Source organism: Cynoglossus semilaevis, chromosome 8, assembly GCF_000523025.1.
Source record: "Cynoglossus semilaevis isolate Cse_v1.0 chromosome 8, Cse_v1.0, whole genome shotgun sequence".
NCBI classification, from domain to species: domain Eukaryota; kingdom Metazoa; phylum Chordata; class Actinopteri; order Pleuronectiformes; family Cynoglossidae; genus Cynoglossus; species Cynoglossus semilaevis.
This window is the reverse complement of record NC_024314.1, coordinates 24,354,889-24,372,601: the sequence shown is the minus strand read 5'-3', so window position 1 is coordinate 24,372,601 and position 17,713 is coordinate 24,354,889. Positions and strand designations below refer to the sequence as shown.

Genomic DNA, 17,713 nt, shown 5'->3' with positions numbered 1-17,713 from the left:
AATTTAAAGTTTGACACCTCTGCTGTAATTAATGGACTGGAAACACTTTTGACAGGCAGAACAATTCAATATGTTTCCGCTAGTTGGCAGCATATAGCTAGTTGATCTGCGTATCTACCTTGCCGTTCAAGCAATATAATTCGAGACACTTCTGTTGTAGCAGCAATCATAGCAATGGATACATTGTAAGTAAATTAAAATTAGAAGATTATATGTCATGACATATCATGTTTGTGTCATATTTGTTCGTTGGCTGTTCATAGGACGTTTCTTATGTAATATATTTGTAATTATATGCTATGTGTGGCTCAAATAAAGTTGGGAAACACTTCAGTAAACCTTTGCCATTAGCCACTGAGCTATTAGAACGTCGTTAACACTGCATCAAAGTGGTTTAAGGTGCACTGTCGAATCATTTTTGTATAAAAACGGTGACAAATTCATCCCTGAAGAAGGTGCTACAATATCATTCTTCTATGATTTGGTAAGCACCAGTGGTTTTATTAGCATGGGGGTTTCCAAGTGCGGGACACAAATCCACTAGGGGGCGGCAGCACTTCAGGGTAAGCGCTAAAGGGGGAAAAGAAAGGTGGCAGTTTTGTCCAATCACGAAACACAAATCCGGCAAAACTTTTAATTTTGAACGGGAAAAGTGTCAACGTGTTTTTTTCTCAGTGCAGTTTACCGTTCATTACGTTGTATCAATCTAAGTGGGTTAACGGCGCAACAGCCGGAAACGGAACTCAGTGCAAGGACTTAATAGTCCTTTTCAAAATAAAAGTGTTGCGATAACTCCACAGATTAAAAGTAACAGATAGATAGTTTTTTATTGGGGTTTGCAAAAGATATACAATTGAAACATTTTTATAGGAAAACAAAACATATATCAATATTTCTTTCAATGGTAGATTAAGAGAGAAAGAACAAGCTGTTGCATTACACTGGTTTCTTTTTTCAAAACCAGATAAATAGTTTTATAATTAAAATTGAGATTGCTCCGTACACTGACCCAATTATTCTCCATTCAGAGGGAAATCCTTGTGTTTGGTGGCCCTGTGATGAAAAAAAATGAATAGGTTAACATGTTTTTGCATAGAAGCATATTTATCTCATAAATGATGATGTGCACATGCTCACCAAAGCACTGGGAATCCTCTCCAGTTCTTGTTTAATCCCAACATGGTCTTCATATCGTCATCACTCAGCTCAAAGTCAAACAGCTAAACAAGAAAAGGCCCCAGGACCATATGGAGATGAATGACATTTATCTGATATAAAAACTCTGGATGAGTTTTTTTTTCTTTTAAATTATAATAAATGAACATCAAGAAAGTACCTTTAAGTTTTCAGTAATCCGACGAGGTGTCGCTGACTTAGTTATCACAATCACATTCCTCTGAATGTGGAATTTGATGAGGATCTGCAGGAGGAGAACGGGTCGTTTGTTCATGGTCCTAGTTTATGGTCTATGTTCAGGATCTTCCAGAATTATTTAGCATGGGGTCGTTTGTTCATGGTCCTAGTTTATTGTGTGTATGGTATGTCCAGGATCTTCCAGAATTATTTAGCATTTTTTATTATTTTATTATCCTTTGGTGCTGGTGATTAATCCATTTTTGTATATATTTAAAATTTAAAGTAAGGCATGACGCCTTTTTTTTTTTTTTACAGAAGTTCTGCCAATTTAGCAAATGTTTTCAGGCCCCCGGCTGTTTTTAAAGCTCACGCTGTGTGTTCTTGCTGCCTGTATAACACTTAGTCATCTGATGGAAAGTACTCAATGTTTATGTTAGCTTGAAATTGTACAGAGAATTTGCCTAGTTCTAAGAACACGCTGTAATAGAGTGGAACTGTGAAAGTAAATTGAAAAACAATCCCTATCCCATATTTAAAAATGAAGGACGTTGTCACCAACCTGCGCTGGAGTTTTCTTGTGCTTTTGTGCGATGGCCTTGATCTTTGGGTCTTCCAGGAGGTAGGGTTCATCAGATGAAGACCTGTGGTGAATAAGAATCCAAAAATAAACCCTACGTAGAGGCCTCTTGACTTTGACATGAACCATGTATGTGACATACGATGTGTCCTCTCACCAGGGCCTGTCAGGGGAGCCCAGAGGGCTGTAGGCTGTCACTGAGATGTCCTTGGAGTGGCAGTAGTTGATCAGCTTCTCCTGCGTCAGGTATGGATGGCATTCGATCTGTAGAAGAGGAGTAGACCAGCTCCAGCTCTTATTGTCTTCTTGCTAAACGGTACTGTACAGTATGAGTTTTTCTTTTTTACCTGATTGTTCTCAGGTTTGTACTTGAGACCGGGTTTGTTGAGTAAAGCTTCAAGCTGATCTTTATTAAAGTTGGAAACTCCAATAGCCTTGACCAGTCCGGTGTCCACCAGCTCTTCCATAGCCTATTTGAGACACAGTTTATAGGTATAAAGAAACTTTTATGTTGAAATAAGGCGCAATAAGGGTTGTTTTTTCTTTAATATTTACCTCCCAAGTGTCCAAGAAATTGCTGTCATCTGCAATGACCTGGCCTTGATCGTCTAAGGGGAACAGGTCCTCACCGGGCTGCAAATGTAATGATCAAACAAAATGGTTAAAATTACAGCAATCTCGTGAACAGAACCAGCAACATGAATCTTTAGATTCAATTTCTTTAGAAATTAGCAGTACTACTTAACAGTAGAAACATTTTTTGATATAAATAACCTGAACAAATATAGAAAATTAAATAATAAAATAAATTCAATCAATTCAATTGTAATGTATGGTCAATCTAGGCTCTGAATCGTGCGGACACATGACTTCCTTCCCTTAAAAGCACGTGTCAAACTTAGGGCTGGTGGGCCTAATCACCAAGTTATTTTGTGTGTCGTCCTAACAATGAGTTGAGTGTGTGAGTGATTGCTGACTTCCTGCTGTGGTGGATTAAATTGAATTAAATTCTTCCTTGTTCAGTGAAAATATGTCTGTAACTGAACATGATCACAGAAAAGACCAAAGGCGACAAAGAGTTTCCTTTTCATACTCAACAAACAACCACAACTGTAGCCAGACCTTGACCCCCATAGGGAAGTGCATGAGGTAGAGGTCCAGGTACTTCGACTTGAGGTCACCGAGCGTCTTCTCACACGCTGTCCTCACCAGAGATGGACGGTGGAAGGTGCACCACAGCTGTGGAAGGCAAAACAACAAAGTTTATTTTGTGTTTGGTTCACTGCAGTGGTTCCCAAACTCTCTCTGCTGGGCAGATCAAACAGGCTCCTTTGTAATATTATCACTGCCTTCAACCAATCTGTCTCTGGTTTGCAGGTAAAACATGTACATCATTGGACAATATGTCCAATATGCTGCATTTACATTTTATTCATTCTTTTCATCTGCGACCCCTACTTTGGGAACCTCTGGTGTAATGTAATGAGTTACGAGTGTCTGTGTCATGCATGACGGTGTAATTAGGAAATAGTCCTGTGACTGAAGCATGTAATTTTCCATGTATGTTCACAGTAACTCCCTGTACAGTAATACAAGGAAGGTCACATTTGGGGGAAGAGAGCAAAACTGTGTGAATCATTGTTTTGGTCAAGCCCCTCTTTAGTATAAAACTAAATTTTCAACACCAATTTTCAGGTTACATGTTGACCCCACCTCCCCACCGCCTTTACTAACACCTGTTATAACATGAACAGACATATTACCTTACTGACAATGAACAGATCCTCGCGCTTCACCACTCCTTGCTCAATACTCTCCAGGATCCCAGTCCCGACTTCTTCTTCATTCTGGTAAACCAGAGCACAGTCGATGTGCCTGTAACCAGCTCTAATTGCCAGTTTCACGGCCTCGCTTCCTTTTCCATGGTCTGCCTGCAGAGAGTGATGCAAAAAATAAGTTGTGAAATTATCCCCAAAATGTTGTGCGTTTATGTTTGGATTCCTAAAAAAAAAGATATGTTTTTTTTTTTTTTTTTTTTTTTTTTGTGTCTTTTTCAAGGTCATGAGTTGTAGTCAAATTGGAGGAAGATGATGTGTTAGAACAAAATAGTGCCACCTGCTGGAAAAATTCAAATTGGACAAATATGCTCTCTCCATTCCAGATGGAACAGAACAGAATCAACAATCGTTTAAATTTATTCTAAAAAAAAAATTCTTATTCAATCCATTCCAGATGGAACAGAACAGAATCGTTTAAACAATCGTTTAAATGTATTCTAAAAAAAAATTCTTATTCAGCAAACCCATCTTCTCTTGTTCTAAATGTTTAATAGAATTCTGGGTAATTCTGATTCTGTTCTGCAGTCACAGCCATTTCAGGGGGAAAAAAATATCTTGAATTTATCACACAAGGAACTCACAAACACATTAAATGCAGACACGTGGAAGAGTGAAAAATTAAAAATGGGACTTACCCTCCATGTTCCCAGACCTACAATGGGCATCTTTGCACCATTGTTGAGTTTAACTGAAGGTATCATATCAAAAGGTTCAGACTGAAGTCTTCAGCTGTGTCTGCACTGCACTAGGTCCTGACACGGGGGAGCCTTCTTATGAGAACACAGTAGGAGGAGCAAGTGGAGGACGGGAGCAGAAAGACATTTGTCACAAAAAGTTAGTCACGTCTGTTTCCAGATACTAGTCCCTTTGCCTTTTTGTCTGAATTAATTTGAAGGCTGTCAGAACATGGGTTAAATGGATCTATTTTATAAGAATAGTAAAGCTGCAGAATAAATTTTGATTTCACGCACTCATGAGTTCTGAAAAATGTAATGATTCTATTCAAAAGTTCTCCATAACTGTCGTTGTTTACAGAAATAATCACAGAGTCACACGAAAGAGAAGAAAACCAGATATGTGACTTATGTTCCAGTACAGCTTACAAGTTGTGTTTAGAAACTGAAGATTTAACTGATTTGAAGCTGCTTGTTACACAGAGGGTGGTGGAAGTCTTTACTCACAGATCTGTTTTTATTTATCCAGACCAGAAGCCAACGCTGGAAGGAAAAGGGGCCGTGAAAATGACAAACGGGAGTCCAACCTTTGACCTTCTGGTAGGTGAAAAAAAAAACTCCACATGAACTTACCCTTTTAATTTTTTTTTTTATTAATTTGTCAAACATTACTTAACAAATCAACATTCAGGGCTCTCATACATGTGCACAATCGCACAAAGTACAGACATTAGACAATGACATCACTGTGGTCTGTACAGAGAGGCAACGTGAAGAGCATTAAGGTACTAAATATTGCACATAACGATCAGTTTAGGAAACAGCCCCTTCGACCGATCAGCTTCACTGGCGTCTGGCAGCTACGATGTCGTACAGTAACTACAGTGTGAAAACAGCTGGGAGCTACAGAAGCAGTAGCCGCGGCCGCCAGTGTTGGTCTCACAGGACTGATTATATTCGTGCCCTGATGGAAGAAAGGTAGATACAGCTCTGTAGGAAAACTTAAAATGAGGTAACAGTTGATCATGGCCAACCTGCACACGTCTGCTGTAAAGCTCTATTTTTTGAACAATATCCTATGCAAGTGCTAAAAATTCAAAATTTGTTTTGTTGAATTGTAATTGTTTTTTAAACCCAAGACAAAAAATAATGTGTAAAAAATAAAGCCAGGAAGAATTTTAAGGTAAAACCAGTCCTTAACAGATATGTAGTGAAGTATTATTATTGTAAATAATAATAATCCTCTAATGTGAGTCTGGGGGACATAATTGTACTGTTATCAAATTGAACACAAATCACCAACATGCACCTGAAAAGCCAGTAAATGTAGAAGTACGATATGTGTTTGAAACTTACACCTACCACTATGTGTCATACGAGTTATAAAGTGAATGACTTATTGCTTTGAAGCATCAAACCTGCTCAGATATTTGTTCCAGGAGCAACTTACATACAGGGAAGTCAAAAAAAAAAGCCACACAAAACCATTCTAGAGTTTCATCAAGAGATAAATTAGCAAATCAATTCCAAAACCAAACAAACAAACAAAAAAAGGAACAGCAGAGTCCCAAGTAGATGTGCTCACTGGTGCATCATTCCCCGCTGGTCTTAAGAACAGTCAGTGAAGGTGGTCACCATGTTCCCTCTGCGCTGGGTCACTGTCCTGCAGTGCTGCTTCCCCGTGTTCTGGAATTTGTTCTCAGTCCTTGTGTGCGTGTTGAAGGAGAACATCTTCTCCAAGTCCTCAAACATATTGTTGAAGACGCCGCCGCCGCCGCCACCGAACGCTCCTTGCTGAAACTGTCCCCTGTGTCTGTTCATGGCCTCGCGGTGGGCCTGGGCATGAGCTTCAAAGTGTCTCTTGTGATGAGCTTGATGGTTTGCGAAGTTCGGGTTGGAGTGAAAGTGGTGTTGTTGTTGATGTTGGCCAAAATGGTCAAAGTCTTTCAAAATGTCATCAAAGTTGAAATTAAAGGACTGAAAGTGCTGGCGGAAGTTGTAGTTGCCACCACCACCTGCGTGGCCGCCGCCTGTGTAGCTGCCGCCTGTGTGGCCGCCTCCACCGTGGCCTCCTCCTGGTGATGAGCCGTGGCCAAATTGGTCATATTCTTTACGCCTCTTGTCGTCGGACAAAGTCTCGTACGCTGAAAGAGACAAAAACATATATGTCATTAATTACATTAACGGAGACATTTCTACATAAAACATATTTTACTTCACCTCGAAGCAATGTTGTTATGTTTGTTATGTAATTAGTGACAGCGGTAGGACATTCCAGAGTGTATCCTGGTTAAACCCAGGTAAAGGCGTGTGAATAAATAGAATCCCAAACAGGTCTTTAACACTGAGCCGTCACAGTGACACACATCACCTGCAACTCTACAGAATTAGTATTCTTTCATAGATATCATGTGACCTAATGTATTACAACAAATTGCTGCACAAATTAAAAGATCCAAGAAAGACATTGTTGCTTTTAAAACCAGCATGTCATTACAGATTATGAAATTTTCTTCTAGCCCATCTTAAAACACCTGAGCTGCACCGTAAACAAAAGTGCTATGGGAATATATTTGTCATAAATATGGACGGTGCCAAGAGTATTGTGTATTTGCTACCTTGCTAGGTCAAATACAAATTCAATTTGACAGTAAATGTAAATTATACTGCAGTACAAATGGCATATAATTATTATTGGATGCTGTGCAGTCAGTGCCCGAGTTAAGAGAGAGAGAGAGCTAACTTGAAAAGGTATGAATGTATTAAATAGTTATGAATATATCATAAACCTCACATTTGAATTGCTACTAGTTAAGGAATCTTAGCATCTCACGTAACGCACATTTAACGTAGAAAATACATTTAGTCACAGTGTTCCTAATTGGTAAATAACTAAACCGCTTCAAGAATATGACAACTCGTTATTTAGACAGACGTGTCCAAAAACTCACTGACATGATGACTCACCCTCAGCTATTTCTCTGAACTTTGCCTCAGCGTCCGGCCCCTTGTTTCGGTCGGGATGGTATTTCAGTGCCAGTTTGTGGAAAGCTTTTTTAATCTGGCGCTCGGTGGCATCTCGCGGCAACCCCAGTATCTCGTAGTAGTCCCGTTTGGCCAGAATAAACTCCGAGATGAGTAGGACGTGGACTGCTAGCAACAACATGGACTGTGCTGTGGCCATGGTGGTGAGTCTTTTTTGGCACCTTCTGTGGCTGAGGAGAGAAGTTTGACAGCTCAGCTTGGCAACAGTTCACTGAGCCCCTTTTTAATAACTCAAAATACCATCAACAAGCAGCCATTACTATGTGGCGTATTAACATTAATAACTAACGTCACTAAGAAAGCTAGTTTTACAGAGACGCTATGCTAAGAAAAAACACCCAACTTGTTACGGTGTATGATGTATACTTGCATTGTTGTTTTATTCCTTTGTAAAAGCATACAAAACAGGCGCTACGTAACAATACATATATGACTGCGTCACAGAGAAGGGCGCTTACCTGGAGACGCGTTGACACACAGCCTTGGAACAGCCCCTATCACCTGCCAACAGCTCCAGCTGATGCTATAAGCCAAGCTAACCGTTGTTGACGAGCTGCATTCCTAAGCTGTAACACCACGACTCGAAACGCTATTGGTTCACTGGCCAAAGCAGTGACTGGAAGCACTGTGATTGGTGGAAACTGTGGCCACGTGGAAGCAGGGATATCGGAAACGATGTTACCAGGGATTTTAAACAAACAAGAAATGATCTCCACGTACTTTCGATTTTGCCATTCACCCGCGAGTGAGTGTTTTCAGGTAGAAAGTCCGTTTTATTTAGCCTTTTCGCTCATATTTAGCGTGATAAAATAGCAACCGCATTTTTATCTTGTAATATAAGATACGAATTTACAACACGATTATTTCATGTACATAGTTGTAAATCCCTTTAATACGATGTAAGGCACTCGCGTTGACGTAATTTCTGTTTTATGGTGGTTCTGAATAAATGTGTCTTTTACCTCTGTTATTGGTGGTTCTGAATAAATGTGTCTTTTAACCTCTGTTATTAAAGCAGCTCTGTGGTGAAGAAATCCATTTATCGCCATTTATGTAATATAATTTTCATATTCTTTTTATTTTTTTTATATACTGCCGTCGTCAAGCTTATCACCATTACCAGATTAAACACTAGAGACGTTATAGTTCCTTTTCATCTGTGTTTCGCTTCAGTATTCATCATTTAATGCTGTGAAGAATACATCAAAGACTGAATTATATATGTATCAAATCTTTTAGAACATGTTGAAGATGAAGATGAAAAAAAACTTTTTTGGATATTAATGTAATTAAAAGCAGTAAAAAAAAGAAAGAAAGAAGCTTAATTTAAGGTGATCCAAAGGCCTCAATAGAAAAGGCAAAAATGCAGTCGTATACAACACTGAACATTGCTACTAATAACACAGAGATGGTGTTTGCACTGCAACTCCCATTAGACATTTGCTTCGCCTTTCAAACAAACAAAAAATTAATTCAAGTCCTGCTATCAGCTTACAAAACTGGAAAGGGGAGCAGGTCACAATCTCCATATGTTGATGTTAGTATTACATATTGCAACAGGCGTGGTCAAACTTTTTGACTGGGGGGCCGGGTCAGGAGCAGTTAGATGGAGCATTCATGTGAACTAAGATAAATGACATGTAAAAGTCATGCATAAAGACCAAAATGCTAAGGTGATTTTATAATTTTCTACGCTATCAATTGGGGAAACGTGGTTATTGCGGGGAAAAGGCAGCAGTATAATGATCATATAAACAAATTATATAATTTTGAAATGTTTGGCTGGTCAGATTAAAAAGATGAATGGGCTGCATCCGCCCCCAGGCCTTAATTTGCCCATGCCTGTATTACATGAAATCAGGAATGTCATTCTGTCATTGTGCTTGTTGCCTTGAAAGCACACAACACTGACTCAGCGTGATATTCTACAATTAGCAGTCAATTCAGGGCTTGTGTCACAGACACTTTAACACTGTTGTCTTGCTCTAATTCGATGTTTCTCCTGTGCATGTTTGATTTATTTTATTTATATCTACAGTGTTTGCATTTATCAGCATGATTTCCTGCACCATGGATCATAAAAGATTTAGTGAAAGCACATTTGGCGTGCTGTTCTTGGAAAAAAGTTATAAAAAGAATCACCGATATAATTACAGCAGCTGGGCTACACAAGGATTATTTTCTGCAATATAATGGTTACTTCTAATCGGTCATTTGTTTTTGTGGTGTTTTAATGTAGAAATGGTTGAAATTGTCAATGAGGAAACTCTCATTCATCATAATTTTACTAGTTTTTCCCGACATACCAGAAGTGTTCAGTCACCTAAAATAAAATAAAATGGAAATGAAACAATTATCTACTCATTATGAAATATTTGACAATATTTTTTATTAATAATAAATAATAACAATTTGCTGTAATAGTGAATTGAATGAAAACCCAAAACACTTCAGATACAGTGACATGAAGGCCTAAAAGGTTTTGATAAGTATAATTTTATGTTGTGGTGACACATATCGAATTGTATTCAATTTTCCAATTGACCATTTGCATTTTAAAAATAGAGAATGAAACCAGTAATTAATACATATGTAATTTATTTTTACTCTTTGACATTCGAATGTTTTATTTGTGTGTATTATAAAATAGTCTATTTATTTTTGTATCAAACATGTTCTAGTAATTATAACTTATAAATATGTTTGTCGCCCCCTTGTGTCAAATATAAAATACTGCCGAGGACTGAAGGCACGTCACTTCCGATGTTCTTCCTGTTTATTATTTCACAGCCCGCAGTACATAGAATGAACAGTTTCCGCAACGGTCTCAGTTGTGAAAGGTAGGCAATGTTGACATCTGACTGTAATCAGGTTTACATGAGGTAATCAAGGATAGCAGCGAAAAATGTGCTTGTTAGGATTACATTTTAGTTTTCCTCTTTACAGAGCTCGGCTGTCCTCCATGTTTGGGAGGTGTTTATTCATTCAAAGAAGAAAAACATACTTAGCCATTTTTCTTTCTGAGAAAGCTTGATTTAATTTGGAAATGAACAATTTTAAAAAGCAGGGGGAAATCGTGACGGTAACATAAAATGAATATATGATTTTTATTTTTAAATAGCACGATTAAAACATTAAGTGCGTATTATGCGTTGCGTCTGTGTGTCGAAAACACGCCAGCAATTGTTGGTATGGTATGGCTATTGTTTCACAGCTTTACGTCATTCTGGAGCAAAGCCTTATTCTCAATGACATCCAGCAGCCACTTCTCCCTGAACACAATGGCACCGGCTTTGTGTACCAGCCTATGTGACTCGATGACAAAGTGCACCTCAACGGGTAGAGTTAAAGGCTTCACTTTTGACCAATGAACGACAAAGTAGACGCTGGCAGTCCCCTGAATGGGCCTCTGAGGGGTCGGGGTGCTAAACCGAGCCCGGTAGTGACAGAAGGTGTGGTGCTCCTCGTCAGTGGTGGAGAGAAAGTCCAGACTGTAGAGCCAGCAGGGCTTCAGCTCCCAGGTCTGGATGTAGTCCCAGATTTGCTGTTTCCCCACTTCCACTGTAAAGTCCCCGATCCGGATCCAGTTCACTGTGGTGGTCGTTTGTTCACGTTCAATATCTTCCCGTTCGTGGGTCAAAGTCCTGCGATAGCGTTCCAGCAGGTGCTTTTCTAGGTGATCCGACTCCGCTGTATTACACATATCGGACGTCGCTATGTTCTTTCCCACTGTACGTTTATTGCAGTGTTTTCCAAATAGTTCATTATGGCTGCCGTCACCGTTTGATTTGTTTTTAGTTGAGTTCCCATGGTCACCAGGGCACATGCCCCCTACTGGTTTCTCTTCTCACCTGCATTGTAACACTTTTTGAGTTCTGGTCTTGTTTGTTTGTTTTGTGTGTGTTTAGGTCTACATGGTGTTAAGATTATTTCTATATATTCTAATGGAAAAATCCAGACAAGCACCTTTTTGCGTGAGGCTTTATTCAGACAGAACAAATTTGCATTTAGAATTGTTGGCCAGTAATCCAGTATGAATGAAAAATCGTTGATTTGAAAATTGTCATTTGTGATCCAATGAGAAGTTGGCAGGTATCCCGTTGCCTGAATTTATTTATTTTCTTCTCAGAGAGCAGACGCATGTCTCGGATCAGGACCACGCTCGACAGTGTCACCAAGGCAGTTGGCAGCACGGACCTGATCTCCAAGATTTCTCGCCTGAAGCCTGGTGGTGCAGCAGTCAGTGGCGCCCATGTGGACAACATCCTGGTCAACTCTGAGACCCCAAACAACAACTCTGCTCCCCCGTCACCTGAAGCCATCATGAAAGAAGAGGACGAAGGTGGAAAGAATGTGGCAGAGAAGGAGCAGGAGGTTCAAGTGAGAGAAAATTCTGTCGTTGCCACCAAGAAATCCAAACCCAGTTTACTCTCGGCTGCCAACGTCTCGTCCTCCACTGTGGCAAAACAAACCATCCAGCTGTTTCAACCGGCAGCTCTTTCCACCAACATGGATGAAACCTATAAAACTCTGGCCCAGCACGTCAACAATTACTTTGGTATGACCACGCAGGAAGAAGTAGAGAACACAGCACAGCAGCAGGACAGAGTTGGTGACAGAGCTCAGAGTTCTGACTCTGTTCCTCACCTGTCCTCTCAGAGAGCAAAGGAACCAGTTCTTATTGCATCTCCAGTAGCAGAGGCTAAGATTATTGAAGCAACAACTACCTCACCTTCTATATCCATAACACAAAACCCTGCATGTGGGACACCGCCCTCCTCTGACACCCCCAAAACAGAAAATGCTACTCGTACAGGTCCTTTGACGACTACCTCCGCCAAGAAGGGCTTTACCCAGTATCTGTCCTACCCACGGCCCAGTGTTCAGTCTTTTGTTGGCAGCTACATTGCACCACTGGTCCCTAAATTCAGAGGTGACTCCAAAGGCAACACAGCTGAGAAAGACAGAGTTCCAGCGGTCGCTGCAGAGGAGCCTGCTACTGATTGCAAGGTCACGGAGAAGACGGAGAGTGAAGAGGGGAAAGTAGATGAAGCAAAGCAGCAGCTGTTGACGCAAAGACAGAAGGTACGACATAACAAGAAGTTTGTCACCATGAAACGTAGGCAGCATTATTCAAACTCAAGGTTTAGATATTGTTCACACTGTGGGTTTTTTTGTTATGCAGATAACAGCCAGGGTGGGTGTTGACAACCGGACCAGAACTCTGGTCAAAGGGCTTCAGGGAGTCGGTGATGTTAAGCTCCTCACTACTCGAGTGGAGGAGCTCAGCTTCCATCTGCTGGAGTTCCCTGAGACCCGAGCTGCGGCCGTCAAGGTTGTTGTTGTTGTTGTGTTTTAATTTTACAAACCCTGCACCTCAACCAACTACCATCAGATTATTGTCATGTTCGCTGCGCTGACGTGACACTGTGACCTGCAGGAGAGCGTGTTGCCCTGCCTGCTGCGTTTGCGTCAAGCCAGAGACCTCCCTCTCCAGGCTGCTGTACGAGAAGCGCTGGCTCTGGTCGGCTACGTCGAACCAGTCAAAGGACGGGGAATTCGAGTCCTGGCCATCGATGGAGGAGGAACTAGGTAAGTAGGAGTGAAATATTGAGAATGGCTGCACTTCCTGTGAGGTGAGAGGAGTCCTGTCCTAAGTAAAGACATCTTCAACAGGTGTTTGATGACCTCTAGGGGATCTGCAGGGTACTGTCAGAGGCTGTAATTTTTTTGTTAGAATTGTTTTAGAATATATTTACATGTCTTACCCATACATGTGTGTAGAGATGTATATATATACATATATGTATATTTATTTTTATGTATTATGTTGTCCCTCAGTTTATGAAAATTGTTCAGAACATTTTTAGAATTGTTGGCCAGACTGCATTCTAATGAACAGACTTGTGATTGGTCAGTCACAGTAGACAGACTTGCATTTGTCAGTGTACATATACAGGCACATGTGTACACATGCACAAGTTATTTGTGTATGAATTGGAAAAAAACAGACGCATTATTAAACTATAAAGGCAATACAATAACAATAAAGGCACACCTTTATTGTAAAAACCCTCATCTGTCATTGCTAACCAATGTCTTGTGGTAGTTACGTGTACTTCATGGCTGTTTTTTAATCACAGGGGTCTGCTGGCTCTACAGACTCTCCATAAACTGCAGGACCTGACTGGGAAACCAGTCCACCAACTCTTCGACTACATCTGTGGAGTCAGCACAGGTTCAGTGTCACCTCTTTGTTCAGTTGCCGTCCTCTTCATGGAGCATGTGATTTTAAACAGAAACCCTTTGTGTCCCTTTGCTTTAGGAGCCATCTTGGCCTTCATGTTGGGGATTTATCAAATCCCCCTGGAGGAATGCGAGGAGATGTACAGGAAGTTGGGCTCGGACGTTTTCAAGCAGAATGTCATTGTCGGGACCATGAAGATGGGCTGGAGCCACGCCTTCTATGACAGTGAAATCTGGGAAAACGTTCTCAAGTTAGTCATTTCTTTTATATCTTTTGTAGTCAAAATTATTCGAAGGAACTCTCCTCTCTCCTCTCCTTTGTATTGTTCTCTAATTCTTTATTTTTGTCTTTTTGTTAAGGGAACGCATGGGAGAAGGTTGTATGATAGAGAGTGCCAGGGACCCACACTGCCCCAAAGTAAGTTGCAACCTTGTTTTTTTTTTATTGTCACATATTGTTTTTCACATTTTAATCTGATCAATTTCAGTGGACCTGGGAATCGACACAAACCGTTATTTGATTCAGTAGATCAAAAATTTCAGTTGATTTGACGAAGCCGTTTTTATCCACTAGGTGTCAGCAGTCAGCACTATTGTAAACAGGGGTCTACCACTGAAGGCCTATGTGTTCAGGAACTACAGACTCATGCCTGGAGTGAGATCCCACTACCTTGGAGACTGCAAACACAAAATGTGGCAGGCCATCAGGGCCTCGTCCGCCGCCCCAGGATACTTCCAGGAATTTGTCCTGGGAAAAGAACTTCATCAGGTATGAAATGTTCTAAAACGTTTTCTGCTCGAGCAGAATGTAATTGTTAGGACTGCGAAGATGAAAATTAGTTACTTAGTCGTTATTCTCAAATTCTTCTGCTCAACAGCAGAAGACCCCTTCAAGGTTTACTTTCCTCATATTAATTTACCATATATGTGATTATTGATTGATGGCAAGGTCTGTAAGGAGATTACAAAGCGAAGCAGTCGTGTCTGGAACTGTCACAGGGATGACAGGACGATGCATCACTCACTGAAAGCATTAAAGGCCTTTGCCTCATTTCAATCAATACCAAAGACTCTGCTCTTTCTGAAAGAGCGTTGCCAAAGACCGCTGCTGTCCACTGTGTTTTTTTTCTCCCTCAACTGTGTGTGTGTGTGTATGGATGCGTGTGGATTTGCTTCAATCTGTCCGACCCATTAGCTTGGAGGCAGTCTCCTGATTCATGATTGGTTCTTTGTCTCCTGAGGTTGTCATTCATTCGAAGCACAGAGAATGTGATGATGATGTAGAGTGGCCGTACTCCGCTGTCCTCGAGGGTAATTGATCGTTTTCTCTGATTTCTCATGAAACTGAAATGTTGAACTGGGCTCCGGTCCGTCACACCCACTGTCTGAAAGCATCTTAAATAAACAGCGTCTGTGTCAGTGAAGGAAACAATCAGACTATTTTATTATGATTTTTGTCTTCTGTTGAAACAGATACAATATTGTGTCAGCGTGCACTGTTTTCCATATTTTTCTACCAACCGTCTAAGCAGCTGTTGCCACCCACTAGTCTCACTCCACCTCTAGTTTTCAGGACTTGCAGTGGTATTTCTCGAGACAATTCTTTTGCCTTGGTATGTCGGTAAAAAATTGTGTTTGTACAGACACATCAAATATAGAGGAGAAGGGCTATATTTTCAGACTGAAAATGTAAATAATTATAAATGTCTAGCACAGTAATTTACCTTCTCTTACGGTCAGTTTTTTTTATTCTGTTCAGTGAGGTGACACTGGGGTCAGAGAAGGTTGAAGGTCGTACCACAGCAGCAGCTGTGCAATTAACCTGCTGTCACGAGAGTGCAAACCGTTTTAACTGCACCTGAGGGGTTTATGTTGAGAATAACATATTTTAAAACTGCCAGTATTATACTTGTGGCACAAACTAGAGAGGTGCTAGTTTGAATCCCAGCCCCTGCATGGCTGAAGAGTATTAAGCAACTCCCTAAAAAAGAAACGCTGACAATTTCTGAGATATGTGTACAGTAAGGGTTCCCAAAGTGGGGGGCGGGCACCCCCATGGGACATAGAGCTATTGCTTAATGGGATGCTGCAAGGTATATGAATTTTAATTTCAATATTGTCTTTGTTCAGCGATCGCAGGAGTTTTGTAGCAATTCAGTGTTTGACATTTTTTTTTTAGCTGATTTTTTTATAATTCTTCAGTTAAACCTTCCTGTTTTCCTTTGCTGCATATCTTTGGTCTGGGAGCATATTTTTACGTCTCAGTCCATCATGTCCTCTTCACCTCATTTGTCCCATAGGTTGTCACAACAAATACCTTCGAAACTAGAGGAACATTCCCCGCACATTCTTGTAAAGTGATGTGGAAATGCTCTCAGTCATTTTTTTTTTCTTTTTAGGATGGAGGCCTTCTTATTAACAACCCCACGGCGTTGGCCATACATGAGTGCAAGTGTCTGTGGCCCAACACACCCCTGCAGTGTGTGTTGTCTTTGGGCACCGGACGATACGAGACGGCAGGAAAGAACAACACCACCTACACCAGCCTGAAGGCCAAGCTCACAAATGTCATCAGCAGTGCCACAGACACTGAGGGTAAGTTCAGTGATTATACACCGTATGATGTGTGGGGGAAAAAAATCCAAATACATGCTGTTACTTTTTGCTGGGTTTTGCTTCCACCTGAGTTGTGCAGTTTTTTCTGTGGGTGAGAGTTATTCCCTCCTTTTGATCAGCAGCTCCCTGCTTCACCTGTGTTCTGATCAGCTGCTCCTCAGCAAGGTCATACCTGTGTTCTCTCCTTCAAGGACAATCAGTGTGTGTGGGAGGTTATATAAACTGAAGCTGCTGCTCTGAGTCAACTGTTTCAGTTGATTCTCTGAGTGAGGGAGGAGGATGTGTTTGGTTTCACTCTTGTGTTAAAAAACTTTTCTTTTTGTTTTGCTTCTCTGAGGTTGGGGTCACTATGTGGTTCATCCTTCGTTTTGCTAAAATCAGTGGGTGGGTGTTTTTATATCTACCTATCATCCAACAAAAAGTCTGTTCCCTCGTCCATTCAGAGGTGCACACCATGCTGGACGCCCTCCTGCCACCCGATACCTACTTCCGCTTCAACCCCTACCTGAGTGAAGACATCCCGTTGAACGAAAGTCGCCTGGAGAAGCTGAACTTCCTCAAGAGCGAAGGGGAGCACTACCTGAAGCGCAACGAGGCCAAGCTGAAGAAAGCAGCCAGCGTCCTAGGCCAGGAGAAGAGCAGCATCCAGAGACTGGCCGAGTGGGTCAAACTGAAGACGGACATGTATGAGGGTCTGCCCTTCATGTCCAAGCTGTGATTATTTCAACCATAACAACGGAGTTCGGTTTTTAAAAAAACCCCAGTACTGTAAAACCTCCCATATCTAACAGGGATCAAGGGTCAATTGTTTTAGCATGTAGGGAGGAACAAAAACTTTGGGATCATCTTTAAAAAAACACAAAAGATAATTAATAGTAACAACTATTAGCCTTCAATGTTTCTAACATCCAAATACGTCAACAATGGTGTTAAATACAGCTGCTGCATGAAAGGACTTGAATGTTATAAAAAAACACAAAAAAAACCCAGAATGCCAATTGAATGTTATAAAAAAACACAAAAAAACCCAGAATGCCAATGTTTTGATAGACTGATGGCCCTCAGTATTTCCTCTAGTCTAATTAATTTAAAATGTAAATAATACGCAGATGCTCCAACACGTCCCCTCACCACTAGCACTGTACAGAATAAAGACATCACACCTTTTGTAATAAATGTAATTTTAACAGATAAAATGTAAATAATATTTATAGTCATATATAGTTGTTAGTATGATTCTTGGAACCCGTGTGTGGTCACTGGAAGAAGATGAATAATTAGTAAAATGGATAAAAAAAAAAACAACTGTCACTTCGGAACCCTCCAATGCTGCTTAGCATCGTGGATTAGCTGTTTAGTTT

General features: G+C 40.7%; 3 protein-coding genes across 8 annotated transcripts; 1 reads left to right on the top strand and 2 right to left on the bottom strand.

The window, feature by feature from the left end:
* Positions 1-192: 192 nt before the first annotated feature.
* On the bottom strand, positions 193-4,536 carry LOC103382863 (aldose reductase-like). Its single transcript, XM_008315810.3, has 10 exons — positions 4,407-4,536; positions 3,697-3,864; positions 3,056-3,172; positions 2,489-2,566; positions 2,281-2,403; positions 2,091-2,197; positions 1,916-1,997; positions 1,337-1,420; positions 1,138-1,220; positions 193-1,053 (listed from the first exon to the last, which is right to left on the bottom strand). The coding sequence occupies exons 1-10, from the start codon at positions 4,470-4,472 to the stop codon at positions 1,014-1,016; spliced, it is 948 nt and encodes a 315-aa protein (XP_008314032.1). The 5' UTR covers positions 4,473-4,536; the 3' UTR covers positions 193-1,013.
* On the top strand, positions 2,111-17,326 carry pnpla8 (patatin-like phospholipase domain containing 8). Of its 6 annotated transcripts, none has more exons than XM_025058039.1 (11): positions 2,111-2,179; positions 4,975-5,045; positions 11,620-12,575; positions 12,676-12,825; positions 12,931-13,082; positions 13,634-13,728; positions 13,816-13,987; positions 14,097-14,154; positions 14,311-14,505; positions 16,136-16,331; positions 16,796-17,326. In XM_025058039.1, exons 3-11 carry the CDS (start codon positions 11,631-11,633, stop codon positions 17,068-17,070), a joined length of 2,238 nt encoding a protein of 745 aa, XP_024913807.1. In that variant the 5' UTR covers positions 2,111-2,179; positions 4,975-5,045; positions 11,620-11,630; the 3' UTR covers positions 17,071-17,326. The 6 variants fall into 6 exon arrangements, with proteins under 6 accessions (XP_024913807.1, XP_024913806.1, XP_008314041.1 ...); XM_025058038.1 differs by lacking the exon at positions 2,111-2,179 and adding an exon at positions 4,539-4,605; XM_008315819.3 differs by lacking the exons at positions 2,111-2,179; positions 4,975-5,045 and adding an exon at positions 7,495-7,633.
* On the bottom strand, positions 5,075-8,075 carry dnajb9a (DnaJ heat shock protein family (Hsp40) member B9a). Its single transcript, XM_008315811.3, has 3 exons — positions 7,949-8,075; positions 7,413-7,660; positions 5,075-6,589 (listed from the first exon to the last, which is right to left on the bottom strand). Exons 2-3 carry the CDS (start codon positions 7,627-7,629, stop codon positions 6,054-6,056), a joined length of 753 nt encoding a protein of 250 aa, XP_008314033.1. The 5' UTR covers positions 7,630-7,660; positions 7,949-8,075; the 3' UTR covers positions 5,075-6,053.
* Positions 17,327-17,713: the final 387 nt, after the last annotated feature.